General features: G+C 36.7%; 1 protein-coding gene across 3 annotated transcripts in view; it reads left to right on the forward strand.

Annotated features, from left to right (window-relative positions):
* The window catches only part of LGR5 (leucine rich repeat containing G protein-coupled receptor 5), a 119,479-nt gene that overhangs the window by 53,062 nt on the left and 44,154 nt on the right, over positions 1 to 22,263 (forward strand). For all 3 annotated transcript variants that reach the window (XM_081311445.1, XM_081311446.1, XM_081311447.1), the window contains exons 2-3: positions 1,608 to 1,679; positions 17,286 to 17,357. In XM_081311445.1, coding sequence (XP_081167571.1) covers positions 1,608 to 1,679; positions 17,286 to 17,357 — 144 coding nt within the window. The remainder of the gene's footprint in view (positions 1 to 1,607; positions 1,680 to 17,285; positions 17,358 to 22,263) is intronic.

Here is a 22,263-nt window from a genome sequence, read left to right on the forward strand (position 1 = left end):
TTTGCACACACACAAAAAAATTGAAGTTGGTAATTATTTGGCTGTTATCTAGACAATGCCAGAAAAATCCAGATTTTTAAAAATATGGGCAATATAGATTTTTCTATATCTATGTCTTTGTCTATTTTTAACTTGAGAATATGGTATTTATTTGACTTCGTTATTATACACTAATGGGTATTAAAATCAACAGTAATTCTGATTTGGTTTTGTGAGGTTGTTTTTCCACACTCTAAAACATTCAACAACACATTTTATCCTCCTGGCACATGTTTGCCACCTTTTAAAAACAGAGTAAATGAGCGCTTCGTGCTAAGCATCACTGATATCAAGTTAATATTTGATAAAGGAACCAAGCTTTCGATACCAAAATCAGCTGGGCAGGTACAATGGTGTGTTCATTTTACTAACAGAAATGATTCAGATTAAAAAGAAGCACATTGTCTTCTCTGACCATCAGCTGGTATGGACCGCACTGAATTTTTTCTCTTAACATTTTTCTGTGTGGTATGCAAATCAGTTTGGGTCAGATATTGATCTTATAAACCAGGGGCATTTACATAATGGGACAATATATAGGCATTTTACATTCTTTTAATATTTGTTGCCCTGTTTCAGAGTTTTGGGTGCCTGAAGTGAAGCATCTATAAGCATGCAGATGAGTGTTAAGAGTGGAGGTGTGTCTGAGATTGTTACAACAGTAGTTCTGAATCTCCAGGTTGGAGCAACAAGTCATTTCTTAAGTGAACCTGTAGCTGCCTATGAGAAGCCTGGGTTGGTCTTGATTGGAATCTGCCCAGCTGTCAGTGTTCTGGCTTCTGAGATGCAGATGGCATACACCAGTGATGCATAGGATATATGAGAGACAGCAAGAAATAGAGAAATAAAAACACAATAAAATCTAATTACACAGAGTTTCGCTTAAAACAAAAATTGATTGAGTTCTGCCCAAAGTGGCTTGTTGTTTCCTGTGCCAGGAACTACTGTGCGGGCCCAGCAGGAAGTGTGCTACAGAGCAGGATCACCTTACAGCCTCGTTTTATGGTTCATTTCACTTATTTAATGCAATCTGAGAACCTGCAAAAGGAGCATGTTAGGAGGAGGGAATAGTCTTTTTGTCTTGTTTTGTTTTAAGTTTCTTTGAATCAAAACATTTGTTTTTGCAAGGTGTTTAAACTCCCAGAGAAACAGGACTTCTAGAGTTGCTAGATGGAGACATTTTTCTTTGTCACACAACGTAAAGCGAGACGCATAGTTGTGTATAGAGTTGAGTCCTGTCTGTTTCTTTTGCTGTCTCTACCCATATCATCTTAAACATGAAGAGTTACCACCTAGCCCATGAATGGTCTAAATCATTTTGAAGTCTAAATAAATCATTTTGAATTCCACGTGAGCTCTTCCTAGAGTCTCTGATTTGACAGAGAGCCCATGATGTTGGTGGGTGGAGGAGCGGGGTGGAGATTTCGGTTGGAAAATTGCAATTCATTTGTCAGGCACAGGAATGAGTTCATTTCAACTGTGATGCTTGGAATGGTGTGAACTGAACAGCTGGATTTCCTTGTGGCAGTATACACTGCTCCTCACACGCTGTCTGTCTTCCCCTCCAGAGACCTCAGTATGAACAACATCAGCCGACTGCCCCCGGGTCCCCTGCACAGCCTCCGCTTCCTAGAGGAGCTGTAAGTATCACTGGAGTCCCGTTGCATCTAGTCCACCAGGGACACGTTCTTGTGTGTGCCTCTTGTACTTGCTGTGGGAACCAGATAACACAAGGCAGAGAAGCTGTCAGCACCAACAACTTTGGCACATGAGGAAACACTTAGTTGAGACAGGGGGAGGAAAAAAAATTGCTTATGATTCTGGAAATCAACTTATAAAAGAGTTTACCATGAGGCTACAACTTTCTAAGGTGAGACTGAGCCAAACAAATTAAAATTTTAAAACAAAGGCTGTTTAAAAGAGCTGGATAGCTCTTTGGAAATAGTTAAGCAGCAGGATATTAAAAGTTTGAATACTGGTTCATGTTTATTAAAATAGCAAGTAAAGCTATAATCAAAACCAAAACCTGCTGCCTGGTTTCGGCTTGTGACTGGGAGAATTGAGTCCACATTGCATAGCACCAAAACCTCTTGTCCTAATCACTTTTAATTACTATTTCCCTACTTTTAAATTTAGCTTCCCTAGAGGCTTCAACAGAAAAACATGAAATCCACGGAGGACTTAAAGCTGGGCTCTCTTATATTCACTATTAAAAAATTTAAAAATTTAAAAATAAAAAAGGAAGAAGCTAAAATTAGTTAATGATACACAGAGGAGCCCTGATTAAGCCTAGTAATCACTTTCCAGAAGATGAAAAAGAACTCAATAAACCAAAAATCTGCGTTTCAATATTCATTCGATCCTCTTACCCTGTGGAGGGATGGAAGCGACACACCGCCAGTGCTCGGGAAGAGCGTTTGGCACCATCAGTTGAGGAAATCCTCTGACTGTTGATTAAAGGAATTGTTTAGGCAATGGCCCCTTTTGAAAATGCTTCCTTTATAAATACTAAAGTCAGGGTCCAATTTGGGGGTAATTTAAATTGTTGATGTACCACACAATCCACCATGGAAAGAATGTCCCATCAGAACCAAATTGGGCTACATTGATCATCTATCTCTTCAAGAGGGTGATATTTTCAGATTTCCCCATGCAAGAGTTTTATCTATATTTCTTTGGGGTGACATTATATATATATTTTTAATGCTATTGTTTTTACTACTAAAATCAATAGAAAATGACCAATTTCTTCTCGAGGGGCATGGTAGGGGATCTGAGACTACGTAATCGTACATCGAATTTTTAACATTCAGAGAATGGATATTCACTCTGAGTTCCTGGCTCCTCTTTTTCCCTATTCTTTTCTCTCAAGTCATTTCCCTTGCAAGGTGTGAACCTTCATAAAAGCTGAAGCCATGTGTGTTTTTCACTGCTGGCACCTAATCAATAATCAATACATTTTTCATGAGTGGACTAATGAGGAAGTTAAACATGTAAAAGGAGCTTCTTACACATGTTAAAAGCATTAGTTAATATTTTAATGATTATTTTAAGTAAATTTCAAACGTCAGAATTTTTCTTATTTCCTTCTCATTCTCCGACCTTACCACAACGAATAGTCCTGTTTGCCTCTCATTTCTAAGATATGCCTCCTTTCTTATCCTTTTCTCTTTAATTTCCTTCTAACGTCCTATTTCAAAATGCTTCCCTTCTCCCCCAACACATACCTCAACTTTAGAACACAAACTGAATCCATAAATAATTCACTTTCCCAAGGACTTTGTTAATAGAGTTCCTCCCTCCATGATCCAACTCATTCAAAATAACTTCTCTGTCTTCATGAGTTGAATGCTAATTCTGTTCAGATGCCAGTTTTTCAAAAGATAATTGGGAAAAATCATAAAAACTAGGCTAGGAGATGAGGAAGGAGAAATACCATTCAAAAATTCTGTTTTTCTATATTGTCTTTTATTTCTCTCTCCAGAAACTTCATCAGATATCTTGACCATAGAACCATAGAATTTTAGAAACAGAGGGGACTCTTTAAAGACTATTTATTCCTTCTGTCCTAAATTCCTTCTGCTGAGCTAGCTGACTTGCTGAATTTAAAATGAAGACTGCTTTTCCATATATACCTCTGAGCTGCATCTAAATGATGTTTTGAAGACATCACAATGGGTTTCATTGCAAGAAAGGATAGTATTTAACCTGGAAAAATGATCAACTGTGCTTGGTTTACTTTTTTGTTCCCAAGGCTAAATTAGGGGATGAAGATTTTTATTAAAAAAAAAAGAAACAGTCCTTTAGCAGAGCATTTTGATTATTTCTTTATTATGTGGCTGATTTTCTCTATTAAACTTAGCTCTGTTTAAGTCCATATTTTCTTTTTAGAACATAAGATCTTCAAAAATGATAATATAACAACAATCATAGCTTACTCTGTTCCAGTGACTATTCATAGTGCTTTGTGCACATCATCCCACTGAATCCTCTTCACAACCCATCAAGGTAGAGATTATTATTCCCAGTTAACAGATAAGAAAACCAAAGTACAGAGGAAAGAAGGAACTTACCCAAGATAATGAAGTCGGTGTCACAGCTAAAATTCTGGCCTGGGTCAAGGCTGATTCACAGTGAATTAGAAAGCTGTGCTTAGACAAGGGAGGAAGAGTTTGATTTGTCCTGGTTCAGCTGTGCCTTGCTCTTTCCCAGTAGCACCTAATGCAGAAATTTACGTAGTCCAAATCTTTTCAGTGTCCGGGAGAATGAGTCTTGTAATGATAGGTGTGTAGGTATGGGCCCATGTCTGCATCTGTGTGGGGGAATGAGAAAGAAGGCAAAGAGAGCCATTTTCCCAGGAGGGAGAGGTCAAAGATTCAGGTTATTGATCTTCTAGCATCATATATTAGCTGAGAAAAATATTATCAGAATTTTCAAATACAGAGTATCTGAATGTAGCATTGTTCAATGGGTTTAAAACTTTAGTTAACATTTTTATATGTAAAAATAGATGCTTAAACACCATATTTATGTGGTATTTTACTTGAACTAACATCCAGAAAGCCAGATATAGATGCTTAGATACTTGTCAGGGTGTGATATGTGTGCCTTTTATGACATAATTAGGAAACTGTTTGAAATTGTAAAGTCTTAAAATTACCAAAAAAAGTATAAAGTCATTTGGTTTATTCAGCTCATGTTATGTTTTATCACTTTATGCATCAAATAGGAAACTGCTACTGATACTGTCAATTATCTTAAGAAAACACAACTGGAAAATTCAGCCTTTAAAAATCAGTATCGATAAAACCAAGTTACCACCCTTTCCCTTAGCTCTAATAACCCAGTGTATCATTTCTCTAATTTTCTTCATTTAACTGTGTTATAAACTGTGTAGACAGCCATGCTTTGCCCCTCATCTATCATGAAAGCCTAACAAAGGTGCCATAGTTCAAAGCTCTGGAGATACAGAGTTAATGTTTAAAACAACATGTAACTGGATAAAGTGGCTATCTGGAGCAAATATTTAAGAAGAATAAAAGCCATCACAGTAAATGCCCCCCGCCACCTCTCTTTCTAGTGTGCATTCTAAATTAAATTACATTCTAGAGTAATTGCTGCCTGGGCCACAAGTTTTCGGGTCTTGCTTGTTATTTGCTATTTATTGTTTTATGATTCTGCAAAGTGACCAGGTGTGCATAGGCCAATCATTTTACTGGTGACGATGTACTAGGACTAAGAGGAGAGTCTTTGCTTTTGAAAAAGAGAGAGAGAGAGAGAGAGAGAGAGAAAATCTAAATGTAGGGAGACTGGGCTGCGCCTGAGAGAAGAGTGCAGCATCTAGAGCCAAAACCCAGAATTTCCTATCCTGGCCCTGCCACTCACTAGCTGGTAATGCCTTCAACCTCCCTGGGCCTTGGAGAATAACAGTGAGAGCCTCTCTGCCTATCTTTGAGGCTGTTTCTGAGGATCAAATGAAATGATGTTGAAAGAACTTTGGTAAACTATAATCTACATATTGTTGTATTCATAAAATGAAAACACTTTTAAGAAGATTCTAACCTCTTCCTGTTTCATGAACCTAATTTTGCAGGAATCCCAGAAATCTGGGACCTGTGAAGGAAAAGCTATTTCCAGCTCTGATCTCTAATGACCATAGCTAATGTTTGCAGATAGTTCTTTACCAAATTTTCACAACCTGAACAAGCATTGCATTTCTCTCTGCCAATACCTCTCCCAGCTCTTTAGGTTCAGTTCTGCTAAGGACGTCATATTCATGCTTCGTGGACAAATAAAAGATCTTACATTTGGCCCTAAGAGTGTGGTTTACATGTTAAGAGCTAATGGCAAATGGTACTTATCGCTAGCATCTACAAATAACAGTAAACTTAGATTAGTAGTCTCATTAAATTAGGGAGGACTCAGTTGTTTCCATTTTTAAAATAGTCTAAGTTAAAGGCTTTTATTTCCGAGTAGCATTTTAAAGTCTTCCCAGATTTTAATGCTATTGGAATCAAATACTCGATTTAGAAAAGAAACATGAGATGCTCTAGGGAGGTCTGTTTTTAAGTTATTGTTCCCTGGAACTGTTTGCTCATATTATGGTTGGCCTTGAGGAATCTCTATATAAATAGCAGATATCTATTATTACAGATGAAATTTCTAATGAGAGACACTAGCAAACTTCCTGAAAGTATAATCTGTGCTTGCTGCTTGTACTTCCTCGCCATGTTACTGAAAATGGTGAGAGCTGTCCTGCCTGTCTTTTGAGTTTTGTTTTGTTTTGTTTTTCCTGCGGATCAAGTGAAATGATGATGAAGAACTTTGGGAAATGATAATGCACATATTGATTGTATTTGTAAAGCCAAAACACCTCCATGCCCATGAATGATCTTCATTGGGCTTGTCACAGTGATTAGTTTCCTGTTCTCATAATTCTGGCAATTGATTATAAATGCTGCTTCCTTAAAACTCATGGCAATGATTTTGGTTCTCTTCCATGTCTATCCATACAACTAGACATACGCATTTAGATAGCTGTTATTGTGTGTGTGTGTGTGTGTGTGTGTATATATATCTTGTGTTGACAGGACCCTATTTTGAAAGTACCCTACCTCTCTGCCTCATCTTCTTTTTCCCTTTGGCATTCCATTCTCCCGGATTCCTATAAAATGTAGACATTCCCCAAATTTCTTCACTTCATTTTATTGTCTCCTTTCTTAGTTCTTTTTACTTCCTCCATTCAACATGCATTTATTGTACTACTGGGAACGTAAGAATGAATAGAACTTGCTGTGGGTCATTTAGCAAGCTCTTGCCTTTGAGGAACTTAAAATTGAATGTAGAGTCAGATAATCAGCAATGAAAAGCACATAAGATATTTACTAATTGTGACACACAAGTAGTGAAGAACACAAACATGATTTAGACAAAGAATAAAGAGGAATGGCCAAGACGGGGAAAACCTCACTCTAGGAAGATGACATTTCTAAACTAAGATCAGATCATGTAGGGCCAATCCGGTTATGTATTCAGTACAATGAGCGGAAGGGGGGAGGGGGCGGTGAATATAGGCAATAGTGAAACAATATGAGTTATGATATTAAAGATTCCTCTGATTTCTGCATACAAAATAGATTAGAGAATTACAGAATTATAGAAGCAGAGACTCATTAGAAGGCTGTCATCATTGAGAAGAAACCGAAGACTATGTTTCCTGTATAGATGACTCCCAAATCCATGTTTTCAGTCCAGCTCTCTTTTGTTTTTGATTGCTAGACCAGTGGTTCTTAAAATGTGGCATCATTAAGAACAGCATATAGAGCTTTTAATAAAAGCAGCAGCATCAGCACCATCTTGTTGTTTATCCTTCATCTAAATTTATTCTTTATCTGTGCTTGTTAGAAATATAAATTCATGTGCTCCATCCCAACCTAGGAAATTGAAAACTCTAGGGATTTAGCCTAGGAAACTGCCTTTAACAAGTGATTGCAGTGCATGGAAAATTTTGAGTACCACTAATCTAGGCCAATTGTTCTTGAAAATTAGTGACATCCAAATTACCTGGAGTATTTGCTAAACCACACTTTGCTAAGCCACACCAAGTTTCTTCAGCTGGTTGGCGGTTGGGAGAAGAACATCAAGAAATTGTATTTATAGGAAATTGCCAGGTGATACCAACACTGCTAGTTCAGCATCCACACTTTGGGAATCCCCAACTTCTTAAGGGACACCTCCATCTACTGTCCCACCAATACTTTAAAACCCAACTTGTGCAGACACAGATTAATTCATGCACCACATCGCTGACAAGCTTCCTCTCCTGTGTTTCCTAATTGCCACCAGCGTTGTTATTATGCCACGTCTGTAACTCCATTCTTTCTCTCTTGCCCCCTACCTCTAACCAATTTCCAAGTCCTAAAGCTCATGATTCTACAATTTTCTCGCCCATTTGTTCATTTTATTTCATCACCACCTAGTTCAGATTCTGTTGTCTCATATGTATAACTGTTAAAATCACGTCTCCTAATTCTCCCAACAATCAATGAATGAATCATTGTCTCTAGGAACAGATACCACAAAGGTTTTCCAAGTGATCTTGTAAATTTTAAACTGTGAGAATTATTTCTAAGTTTTCCATTTTCAAATCACAATCACCTAGAATACTGTTTTAAACTAGTAAAGACGAGCTTATCCCCAGATATTCTAATTTGAAGGGTATCAGTGGGGACCCAAACATCATTTTTTAAAAGCCCTACGTATGAGCTGAGAACCACTGTAATATATGGAAACATCAAAGCAAAGAAAGAGACTCATCAGTTAATTGAATGTAGGGACTAAAGAAGAGGTCCAGAAGACTCTGAATAAGGTCACAATATTAGGTGCCAGGTGACGGGTGAAGCACAGAGGCAGGGAATTCAAGAATAACTGGTTTTAAAGATAAGAGGATGTCTGCTTCTAGACTTACTTCATGTAGAGTGCCAGCAGGACATCCAAATGAGAATGTCAGTAAAGTCATTGGAATGGAAGTCTGGAGCCTAAAAAATATGTTCTAGAAAATAATGATTGGGTGCTGGGGATGTGGCTCAAGCGGTAGCGCGCTCGCCTGGCATGCGTGCGGCCCGGGTTCGATCCTCAGCACCACATACCAACAAAGATGTTGTGTCTGCCGAGAACTAAAAAATTCTCTCTCTCTCTCTCTCTCCTCTCTCACTCTCTCTTTAAAAAAAAAGAAAATAATGATTGGGAAGTAGTTTACAAAGAGGTAATGGTTAAAGGCGCTGAATAAAGAGAGAGGATCTGCTTTTGTTAAAATAACCAGCACTGCTTACTAAAAATGCAGATTCCCAAATCTATCCCCCAGGAATTCTGATTCTCTAGATTGGGTTTGGGAGCTGGAGAGCTGGGAAGTTTAGACTCCAGAGGTGAGGACACTAAAATTTTGAGCACCAGTAGACAGGGAGAAAAAAAAATAATGTGAGGATGAAACTTCAGGAACTACATTTGGAAGATGAAAACTAAGAGACGGCAAGAGAGGAAGAAAGAGAGAAGACCAGTCATTGCGATGGGAGTGTCATTGTGGTAAGGGTGTAAGACTGTACTGGATCTGGTAGGCATTGTGGGAGTTTAAACAAAAAGCAATGGATTCTTATAGCCAGTGACACCTCCAGTGATGTAGCTATCATGTGCTTGTATTTTTCCTGTTTAGGTTGGTCACTCTTGCCCAGACCAACCTGCTTTTAACCAAAATGATGGTTTAAGATCCAAGTTTTGAAGATGAAATGCTATGCTTGAACTAAATTCTCCTGTGTGAACTTTTCTATATAAATGTGAGCAAACAACTTCTCTTAGGCACACTTTGCCATCTGTAAAAATTAATAAATGGTAGCTACTATTTATGTGCTCCCAAAGCACTGTACATGGCTTATTGAACATGTTAAAAGAAATTTCTGGATCTAAATTTGATATAGAATAAAGAAGAAATATTATTCATCTGTTTCTAATCTGGTTATGTAATGACTAACCAACTTGGAATAGTTATGCTAGACCCAAAGAAACTGCAGCACTATGGTCAGCTGTCTTTGGAGACAAAGTCAAGATTCTTGACCTAAGGAGTCTATCATCTGATCAGATAAATACACAGTAAAGGGTAGAAAAAGAACCTCTGCAGGAAGCGTGGCATAGAATATATCTTATAGGAACACTTACTGTGGACTAAGGTGATTAAGGGGAAACTCACAAATGAGCTGAAATTGAACTTCATTTGTCTGTAGTTAAGAAATCACAGGTCTTTGTGCCCACTACAGGATCTCCCAGGTACCCTAAAAAAAGTTCACTTATTCAGTTCAATGGTTATAGCCCTCCACAATTCTTAGCCTTTGAACCTTGAAATTCGAATATTCTCATCCTAACTAATAACAGAAGCAAAATGCTGAGTTCATGAATATATAGCTTAAGAAAGAAAGTTTGGGGGCTGGATTTACCCAATTGCAAATGATTAACTTATTGAAGTGGGAGGAGTAAATTCCAGTTTTTGAAAATCACAAATTATCAAGGCTTACTAGGAAAGACATTTGCTCTCCAAGGGAAGACAAACAGCTGAAGGGATGTCATGATCCTTTTAACTCAGGCTACCCTCATTTGTCTTTTATTTTAATTTTTTCTCTTTAATATTTTTTAGTTGTCAATCTATTTTCATTTTATTAATTTATATACAGTGCTGAAAATCAAACCTGGGGCCTCATACATGCTAGGCAAGCACTCTACCACTGAGCCACAACCCCAGCCCAACTCATTTGTCTTTTGAAAGTCAGTGATTATACTATTATCATAGTTTTCATTAACTTTATTTTAGAATGATATTTGTTTCAAAATGAGAATATTTTGACACTCATAAGGAATAAAAGATTTTGCAGAAATTTCACATTTAAATGATAGTTTAGCAGCAATTATTCAAGTGAATTATAAACTCAGAAAAGTGAAAAATTCTGAAATTATAACAGCTACCAAAATCAGTACTGGAAAATCACAAAGGAAAATTGTACCAGAAAACTAGAAATAGACAAGAATCATCCAGATCACCAGAATGAAATAAAAAGGTGGGAGGGGAGCATAATACTTAAGCCTGATGTCAGCCCTCATCCAATTTCTATAAAAAGTTAATTTGGCATTTGTAGATTGTGTGTCTTCTAGGTCTCATGTATTTTGTAAAAATCAGAAAATAAAGCAATAATTTCCAGGAGCCAGTATGAGTTTTCTAAGGTGTCTGCAGTGCCTTCCTTTTAAATCATAAGCATCATCTTATTTAAGTTTAGTCTGCTCTGATTAAGTAGCAGTACTACTATTGCACACTTTCTGTGTTTTATAAGAAAAGCCCAGGCTGTGTTTAAATGAAATCAGGAAAGACACAATGTTTTCCACTTTATATAAAATTTTTCTGCACTTTGATATCCTCATCTATAAAATGTGGACAATAATAACCCCCAATTTAAAGTATGGAAAAGTGCTTTTTTTAAGTGTAGTTGTACGCAATAACTTTATTTTTTTATTTATTTTTATGTGGTGCTGAGGATTGAACCCAGGGCCTTGCAAGTGCTAGGTGAGCGCTCTACAATAAGGGAAGTGAGGCCCAGGGAAATTAAGTGGTTTGTGTAGTCTCACAGCAAGTTAATGCTGAAAAGAAAGAAAGCCAAAAAGGGAAAGGAAAAAAAATAACTAAATTAGAAGTTAAGAGGTTCATGTAAGAATCAACCCAGGAAGCCCTCACACTTAGCTTTGAAAATGATACTTACCTGAAGGGGCCCATGTTGAACAGTGATTCTCTGCTCGGGAATTTCCCAAGAGTCCTACATGGAGAGGAGGGTCAAATGCTCCCTTCCATCCCCAGAACTCACCTTACATATTATACACTTCTTCCTCTCTCTCCAGGCCCATCCATGTCAGGGAGGAAAAATTAGACTTCCATTTTATATATAAGCTTATATATACACATATTATGTATGTGTGTGTGTGTATATATATATACACACACATATACATATATACATTTATATATATACTTTAACAATTCAAAGAAACTTGTAAATTCATGTTTAATTGGTTATTACAGCACCAAAACATCTATTTATGTAATTTATTGGAAGAAGAATTATGTCAACTGTCTTTTGTAATGTAATGATTTATTTTTCTCTTTTTATGTCAATTAAGTCAGTAAAACTAAGAACACTGGGACAAAATGAGTCTCTCATGTGGAACAGTATCTTTCAGGATAAAAACATTTAAAATATCATAAAGTATGCATAAATTTTCTTATTAAATATTATTGTAGAAATGAAGATAACAAAAGAGATATTTCCATGAAATAATAATTTTAGAAACAGAATATTAAAAAAGAAAAACTCTCAGCCAAATAGCATGTGGGGTCTCTAGGATTACAAAGCATTTACTTGGAGATCTGTTAGTCAAATCATCACAGAAGGGAAAGATGTGTGTGTGGTTCTTATTATTTATGTACTAGGTACACATTTGAAAGTGTAGGGCTTTTTTACTTATAAAGTTGTATGTATTTCAGTGGTTTTTTTTTCAAATCTTTATTTATTTATTTATTTATTTTTATGTGGTGCTGAGGCTCGAACCCAGCACCTCATGCGTGCTAGGCAAGTGCTCTATCGCTGAGCCACAAACCCAGCCCCAGTGTTTCAGTTTTAAAAGTACTAAAACCACTTCAGATGGTAAAGAAATGAAAGGAATGATTTCCTTCCATTGTTATTTTTGTCCATGAAACAGTCTGCCACCAGCCCAGCAAACAGTTAGTAGCATATCAATTATTTATTTATTTATTTAGCTTTAGGACAGATAACAAGGTCAGTGGTCCCACAGATTTGTTCTGAATACACACTCAGAGACAGTTAAAATCCCTACCCAGGAAAAAAAAATTGTGGAATTTCAGAAAATGTAACAGAGGAATATTTGCCTAAACAATAATTTAAAATAACTTAAATGAATGTGTAAAAAGTTTTTATTTTTCTCCTTTTCATTTCCAAAGCCAATGTCTCAAAAACCATCATGTTACACAATGACACTATAGTGGCAGTAAGAATCAAGAAGTGGGCTGGGGATATAGCTCAGCTGGTTGAGTGCTTGCCTTGCATGCACAAAGCCCTGGGCTCAATCCCCAGCACCACAGGGAAAGGGAAAAAAAAAATAGAGAAGAATCTATTGGAAGTCTATGTTCTGGAATTCAAAACTGTACTGCTGAAGACATGACCATGAACAGGATAGTTAGAATATTTTGACTGATATAACAGTTACTAATCAGTTTAGTATGATTAGTGAAGCTATCTTTTAACTAATTCTAGTCTGTTTTAATTCAGTAAACAACTCTGCTGTGTCCTACGAAGTGCATCCCCCGAGGTATTACATATGCTACTTTGGACATCTAATCAAATGCATGTGGGTTGTGCCTAATATGCTCATAAGTATAGAATGTTGCTCTTTTTGTTTGTTTTGATTTTGACTGCATACATTCACCTTGAACCAAGTGATGTATCAGGTCAGATTTTTCTTCTATACCAAATTCTGACACTTCTCACGACCTCTACCACTGCTGCCCTACACCAAGATCTCCTGTCTGAATACTCTAGTTACTTGGTCGTATGTTTCCACTCTTGTCCCCATAGTCTAATGTTCCCTTTAAAGGGTTCCACCAGAAGGGCATTTGCAAAACAGATCTCATTGCTTTCTGGCTTGAAGTCCTTGTTGGGGTCCCCAAAGTCTTGCATAGAGTGGCCCTGGACACCTCTCTGACCTTCCCTCCTGCCATCCTCCTCCTTGGCCATCCACAGCAGCCATGCTAGCCTCCTTACTGGTTCCTGACGACGCCAGGCACACTCCACCTCAGGGTTTTTGTTCTACTGTTCTCTTTATATCCACCTGAGTGGCTCAGACTTCTGTTGAAATAAACTCTTAGCAGAGATGTTTCCCATCTTGCTTGAAATGACCACAATCATCAATTCCTAAACCTTTGCCTTGATTTTTTTTCCCCTTTTGGTACTAGGGATTGACCCAGGGATGCTTTACTACTGAGTTACATCCCCAGTACATCCCCAGATCTTTTATTTTTTATTCTTTTCTCTTTTTTTTTTTTTTTTTTTTTTTTTTTTTTTTTTTTTTGAGACAGGGTCCCTCTGAATTTCCTAGGGCCTTGCTAAGTTTTTGAGGCTGGCCCCAAATTTGCAATTCTCCTGCCTCAGCCTACAAAGCCACTGGGATTACAGGCATGTGCCACCATGCCTGGCTACCTTGATTTTTTCTTAATTTGGAACATTTCTCATGTTTTATTATCCATTTATCTTTTTATTTCATGACTTTCTCCCCACATTAGGCTGCAAACTCCATGAGATCAGGACTTTGGCAGTCTGGATTTCACTGCTTTATCACTGACCCCTAAGCAGTGGTAGCACAGAGCAGACCCTCCAGAAATGCATGTAGCATAGAAAAAGAGAGCATGAACAAATGATTAAATACATTTCTTCCCTACTTAGAGTGGCTGTTAGGAAACAGCAGCATGCACTGCCTGTGACAGTCCAGGTGTGTCAACTGCCAGCTAACAGTGCACAGATGAAAGGAACATAAAGCAAAGACAGTGAATGCTGAAGATTGGAGCAGCTTTGCAAACATGATTCCTTGAGGCCAGTATCTAGGCAGGTGTGATACAGCCTTGCCAGTTCAGTAATCCTTCAGTCATCAACTTGTTTGCAGAAGATAACAGGAACCCATACTGATTCAGCTATTCATCCAAAACAGACTGCAGGGCTACGGGGCAATTTGGTTTCACAAAGTCATCCAGGGGCCCAGGTGACTGGCGAATTTTTTGTTGTTCTTTTGCCTTCCATGAAATGATCTCCACACGCTGAGGCTGTCTCGCCTGTATCACATCTGCAAGAAAGGGGGAATAAAGGATATTGGAGGAAAATAGCTTCCTTTTAAGGAGGTGACACATAAACTTCACATAGTGCTTTTGATCAGACTCAAACTTAGTTAAGTAACCATGTTCTAGTGCAATATAGACCCGAAACTAAGAATCTGGCTGGGTGGCCATGTACTCAGCTAAAACACTGGGAACAGAAAATTATTCTAGAAGAAGAGGAAGAAGGACACTGGGGGATAATGATTAGTTGAGTACTATGAGGCAATCTACTATGTTTCAGATGCTGTTCAAGGCTCTATAATAGATACAAAGACAATCCCTGTGTTTTATGTGTTACAAGACAGCCACATACCATAACACAAGGTAGACTATAAAATCCATAATCCAGGCACAAAGCACTACCAAAGGTGTTCAAAGTCAAGGGATTGAATTCCTCAGAAATGAGGTTGTCTTGAGGGATGGGAAGGAGCACATTTTGGATGGAGCAAAGAGCTAGATGGGAAAGAGTGGCGTTCTAAGAAGAGCTCAAGATCTGATTCAGCTCTAGCATAAAGGGAGTTGTGGAGAAAGAAGCTGAGGACTTCTTTCCATTTCTTTTATTCTGTCATGGAAATGGCTAAAGGGTTTTTGAATGGGGGTAGCAGTAAGATCAGATTAGGCCATATAAAGACCATCAGTGAATATAGAGTGAGTGGGAGTAGGGAGAGACAGAACAGGGATAGAACTGATAGGAGGTCAGCGTGTTTTCTTATAAGACAACTTTGTAGGAAATAAAAAATAAATAACTAAAACACTACTGAAATCACCTTAGTCAATATTAAGCTGAATGATGAGTTATTGACATATATTTATTGAATGCCTGCCATGGTTAGACTAGTAGCTCTCCGACGATCTGACCATGGACAGGAAGAAGCAAATTTCTTCCCCACAATCCATTCTCACAAATATAGTTGGAAACAAAAGTTGTAGAAAACAATACTTCTGACAAGGTATTCTCTTTGACATAGAGGAGACTCTATGTTTTTATTCTTAATTCTATACTGAGCCCCTAAATTTTTTCTTTGAAAAAAATTCTTTACATATCATGAGCAGGGCAGGAGGAATACGGTATAAGAGCTCTCTAAACTTTCTAAGAGATTGTCTCTGTTAAGGGAAGGAAAACCAGGCACAAACACAAATAACCACAAGAAGGTAGGGGAGCTGTGGAGGGACCTAAGAAGCCATCTTACATTTCATGTAATTAGGAAGAAAATCAAGTGCAGAAATATTAATAACTTAACGCACAAAGTAACAGTGCTGAAGATGCAAGATAGGCAGAACTTCTCAGAGAGATCTAAGTCCTTTCTCATGCTATTGATTTTTTTAAAAAATCAGGATTACATAATCATGGTAGATACAATGTTAGTTTAATTTGAATTGAGCAATTAATGCTTTTAATACTAATGCTTTGCAGAGGTTCTACTCATGAGATAATTAAAGCATTTATTTAAATATTCACTTATGGTCAGTCTTTTATAGTGGCTGTAGAGAGGATGGCTTACTTCAGTCAAGTCAGTGAATCTTGGCAACTGAATTATCTACGCTTTGAAGATAATATCAAAAGTATATGGGAGGCTGAGGCAGGAGGATCATAAGTTCAAGGTCTGTTTGATCAACTTAATGAGACCCTGTCTCAAAATAAAAAATAAAGGAAGAGCTGGGGGTGTAGTTCAGTGGTAGAGCACCCTGGATTCAGTCTCTAGTACTGGGAAAGAAAGAGAGTAAGTGAGAGCAAGAGAGAGAGAGAAACAAAGAAAGAATGAATGAATGAATTTTTTTTTAAAGTATACATTTGAGGCCTTTAGGCCCTTCATAAAAAAGCACTAGTCAAATGGACCAACTCTACCCTTATCCCCATCCCCCATTTCCATCATAAAAGCCTGGGGTGTCTTGATTTTCATTTCTAACCACCATCCTAGGATGTTATCCATTTCTTAAAATATTTTGTGCTCCTCTGAGTCACATGGTTGTTCTCTTGTTTTGTGGGACAGTCTAACATCCCAGGATATGACTCTGAGATGTTGAGTAAGTACTGAACCAGATGCTTGAGCTACATGCCTTATTGAACTTTTTGTGTATTTTCCTACCTGGACTGTTTTCCACTTAGAAAAGTATCATAACGCAAGCTTTTAAAATGTTTTCAGTGAATGGCAAAACTTTCCATTAAATAAACCCACGTTAATGTGTTAATGTCTTCCATTCTAAACTCTTTGTTATAATTTTGTAAGGCATTGCTCAATTAAAATATGTTAAATTAAATTAATTTCTGGAGGTTTAGAAAAAAATTGATTGTGAGGGTATGCATTCATATTTTACAAGCTTAATAAGAAAGTTGGGTATTATGTGGTATAATTGCAACTGAAATAGTCTTATGTTTGACTATTTTATTCACCATTATAAAGAATAGTAAAAATTATGTGATGGTCATATTTTAACATTATAAGTTTTTGAAAATTATTATATGATAATAACTTTGGTTTGAAATTTTTTAAAGGAAAGATGCATACAAATATATGTATACATATGCATACTGTAAGCTATTAAATGATTTATTGTAAAATAGATAATGTATTACATTTTTTCCTTAGGCCCTTCTGCCAATATTTGGATTTAAAATTTATAGAAATTTCTTACCATATATAAAAAAAAAACAAGGTTCTTTAGAGTTGTTTTGGCATTTGTGGTTTGAACATAGCTGTACTGCATTTTTTAACAACTAAATGAATTCCACATGAAGAGAGTTCTGCTCACTCTTTTTCCTCTCCATTGAAACCCACAGACGTCTTGCCGGAAACGCTCTGACATACATTCCCAAGGGAGCATTCACTGGCCTTTACAGTCTTAAAGTTCTGTAAGTAAACCAAGTATTAATGGATGTATTTCTGATTATAGTGTCAAATGGCTGCTGATTAACTTGTAAAGATTGACTCCCTCTAATAGGCTACCAGGATGCTTCAGAGAATTCATTTTTTTATTGATTATTTAAAACATTACGTAGCTCATGATATATCATCTTTCATACATTTGACTCAAATTGGGTTTTGAACTCCCATTTTCACCCCAAATACAGATTGCAGAATCACATCTGTTACATATTCACATTTTTACAAAATGCCATATTAGTGACTGTTGTATTCTGCTACCTTTCCTATCCCCTACTATCCCCCCTCCCCTTTCCTCCCCTCCCATCTTCCCTCTCTACCTCCCCTGCTGTTGTTCAATTCTCTCCCTTTTTTTCCCTCCCCCTTGCCCCTCATAACCTCTTATAATTTTATGTGTCATTGAAGGTCTCCTACCATTTCCATATGCTTTCCCTTCTCTCTCCCTTTCTCTCCCCCCATTCATCTTTGTTTACTGTAGTCTTTTCCTCATGCTCTTCCTTCCTGTTCTGTTCTTAGTTGCTCTCTTTATATCAAAGCAGACATTTGGCATTTGTTTTTTAGGGCTTGGCTAGCTTCGCTTAGCATGATCTGCTCTAATGCCATCCATTTCCCTGCAAATTCTATGATTTTGTCATTTCTTAGTGTTGCATAATACTCCATTGTGTATAGATGCCACATTTTTTTATCCATTCATCTATTGAGGGGCATCTAGGTTGGTTCCACAGTCTAGCTATTGTGAATTGTGCCGCTATAATCATTGATGCAGCCCTATCCCTATAGTGTGCTCTTTTAAGGTCCTCAGGGAATAGTCCGAGAAGTGTGATAGCTGGGTCAAATGGTGGATCCATTCCCAGCTTTCCCAGGAATCTCCATACTGCTTTCAAAATTGGCCTCACCATTTTGCAGCCCCACCAGCAGTGTACAAGTGTACCCTTTTCCCCACATCCCCGCCAACACTTATTGTTGTTTGACTTCATAATGGCTGCCAATCTTACTGGAGTGAGATGGTATCTTAGGGTGGTTTTGATTTGCATTTCTCTGACTGCTAGAGATGGTGAGCATTTTTTCATGAACTTGTTGATTGATTGATTCAGGAGGAGATAAATGATGGAAAGCATTTGGAGAAAGCTTGGAAAGATGGAAAGAATTCTTGTTGCAGGAATCCCACATGTTATGTATAAATGGATAAGCCAAGGAAAAGATGTAAGGAAGGAAATGACATTTTCAGACTTTACAATTTAGCTAGACCATTATCCATGTCAAGGGGAACAAGATCTTTTCTTTACATTGCCCCTTAATGACTAACATTCAATGAGTGAGCTCAAACTGTAAAATATCTTGAAACTATTTTGGCATATAGAGAAATGGTGCTTAAATATGGTGATTGTGGCAGTAACCACGTTTAGGAAATCTGTGGGGGCATCTTTGGTTTATGACTGACATGTAGTAAACTATACTGCAATATCACATAACCCAGTGTAGAGAGAATTCTCCCACATCCTATTTGATTTCTGACTGCCCCAACACACCAAATATAAATCAATAATACTTGAATTCATGATTATACTGAAAGATTTTATAAGAAGTTCTGCATAAACCTAATAATTTGTACAGGAAATTTAAATGGAATAAATATATTCTCTCAAAATCATTGAATAACTGAGTTGTTACCTCTTGACTATTCCTGTATTGTAGGACTTCTAATCACATATTCAGTTTAAAATAGTGTTGGTACAATAGAATTACCTCAAAAGCCACAAAACAAATCAGAAATATAAGTAAATGTGAAACTCCTTTGAAATAATTATTAAATTAGCAGAGAAGCAAGACACAGGGATCTCATCTCATTGGATTTAATTAAGCAAGTTTTTTGTCAATATTTCATATTACTTTAAGATATCAGGGGTACAACCACATGAAATTTATGTTGTGACAATGATATAATTATTTATTTAATTGGTGGTGACCTGTTGCTTTTGTTTTTGGCAGGGGGGTGGGGGTGGGGAGGGGTTGTTAACTGGGGATTGAACTCAGGGGCACTCAACCACTGAGCCACATCCTCAGCCCTATTTTGTATTTTATTTAGAGACAGGGTCTCACTGAGTTGCTTAGTACCTCTCTTTTGCTAAGGCTGTCTTTGAACTAGAATTCCTCCTGCCTCGGCCTCCCAAGCCACTGAGATTAAAGGTGTGAGCCACCGCACATGGCAACCTGTTGCTTTTTAAATATTACTCTTCCACTACTTACCCGGTCTACCACCCAGCTTCTATGAAGGCAGTTTTGTGACTGTTTATTTTTCCAGATCAACCTCGATTTCCCATTTCAGGTGGAGGAATGTGCTCTCCCTGTCCTTTTGAAGTACTGGCAAATGAATGCTTGCCTCAGCATGTTATCAACTCTCAGACAGGATAAATGTTCTCTGTGGTATTTCAACACTGTCTAGTCCTAATAGGAAAGTATTTTGACAATACTCTTATCTATGAGAAACACTCAATTGTGAGACTATCCTTCCCTGTTTGTGTCACTTCTTCATGTTCTGTACTCCAACCTGTGTAATTTGCCTTGTCGTGTTCTCTTTATTTCAATAAAGGTTATTTTCTTCTTTCCCTTATAATATGTGAGAATGGTCGTTATTATATATCTTAAATAATTTTTATTCTGGTTTCCCTTTAGATGTCTACTACATGTTCCTTTTCTTGCACAGAATGGCTTCTGATCATGTTATTTTGCTCACACTGACCTTATTCATTAAAAGTAGAAGCAAGTATCTGACTCGTTCATAAAAATGTCTTCTAGGATAGTCACATGCAAGCATCATGTGTACAGTCATTACACTACAAATTATTTTTCTATATTCCTCTTTTGTAATGCAGTTAGGGTAAGTACATTATATTGATTTTTTTTGAAATTATGTGCATAGATAGGCTATATTTTATGAATTTCACTTACATATAAAAGGCTTTTTTATGAAAAGGAACATTAGATCCTATAGGGTTAAGAAACAATGCTGGAGATAAAATACTAAACGAAATATATCTGTCCCTATCCTCATGGAAGCTCTCTCAAATGTTTTATAAAGTTCCAAAGTCACTGGTAGGAGACAGAAATAAATTATATCACAGCATGAGGAGAAAGATAATATGAAAGTAATATTTATTTGGGGACCTGACGTGAGTAACAGTGTATGGTAAAAGAATAGAAAGGTAATAGTCATCTAGTCTATTAAGATGGAGAATAAAGATGGCAAAAGCTTCGTTGGCTAGAAATATTTTATATATAAAATCTTATCACTGTGACATTTAAAAGATCAATAATTTTTAAGACTATTATCCCTGTTAATATTGGCCCTAATAAAAAATTAGACATTGGTTCTGTATTGCAAAATACATCATACAATGGAATTCTGAAGCAGGTTATCCTCAAAAAAAGGTTTATTTTTGGTATAAGCCATTCAATCAAGGAATGGCTCACCCTGCTGCCACTCAGCACCAAAACCAAGGCCACATAGAAGTGATGGATAAAAGTAACTATAGGAAAGAGTTCGTCCAATCCCATGTAGACCCAGACTAGAGCTTTGATAGTTACTTGATATCTATACAAAGGACAATTAAGCAGAGGGAATACCTAAGAATCAGGCCACTGATTGTCACTAACTCTCTATGCAACAGGCTGTTTACTCTTCCTCTGCTTCACTGTACCAGTTGTTATTTCCGTTGACAAAAATAAAAAACATATAGTTATAGATGCATGAGGAAGCTGTATAAAATACTAAATATTTTAAAGATCCTCAGGAAAGAAATTAATAAATTATGAAGTCATCCTTTGTCTCTAGAAAAAAGTGTTTCATCTTCTTTTCCTACCCATATGTGAATGATAAAAATAAAATTATAGCCTACACCCATTTTCAGGACATGCTACATTATGTTTCTATCCCACATATTCAGTAAAAGGTATTTGCAAAAGAAATCAGCTACCATGTGAATGCTTTTTGTTTTAATTGCACTCTGTAGTGCTATAAACTCTTTAATTGTTTTCTCTCCCGCTGAAATATCTTAAACAAAAACAGAATTTTCTAATTAACTCACTGGAGACTTATAAGGATATAATAGAGATAACTTGCTCTTGTTTTGTCATTTGAAAGTAATTAAACAGAACTTCTTTATTTAGGGAAAGATCAGGGCTTCGTTGATTTTTTAAAGTTATATTTTTGGTGTTTTACTGGGAGCTGTAGTTGAAAAATAATCACTAGGAGATAGTTTGGGGTAACTTTTAAAGTTATCATTACTAATGCTCATTTAAGTCCCATTTTCTGAAGGCAAATATATAAAGCAACCAAGAAAGTTTACAACTATTCAATTAAGGAAACCTGTCTCATCCTCTACTCCAGTTTTCTAGATATTTTAGAAAAGCCACATCTTAAAAGTTTCACTGTTTTGTTAGCAAAGCATAAAAGGACAATTCAATGCATACTTTATACCAGTAATATAATACCTACAAAGTACAGACATCAGTTAAACCCATCATATGTAATGTATCATTTAAATCAATCATGAAACTAATAAGTAACTTAGAAAATGTTTTTGTAAAATGAAAATTATATAATGAGTTGAAAGTTCTTGTGAAAGTGCAAAATAACATAGAAATCTAAACTTTTGGCATTCAGTTAAATTATGCAAAATATGGAGTTACAATTCTCCTAATTCCCTAACTACAGAAGTATGATCTCTCCCTAAATTTCGGCTTTATTCATAATGAACCAACATATTTGAAACTCTTGATTTAAGAAATTTTAGCTGAATCCAAGTTTAATATAATGAAATGAGTTTAGTAGAACATAAATAACAATTGTGTTCTTAGAAAACAGAATCTCAGGCA

This window comes from Spermophilus citellus, assembly GCF_964194105.1.
Source record: "Spermophilus citellus genome assembly, chromosome: 10".
NCBI classification, from domain to species: Eukaryota; Metazoa; Chordata; class Mammalia; order Rodentia; family Sciuridae; genus Spermophilus; species Spermophilus citellus.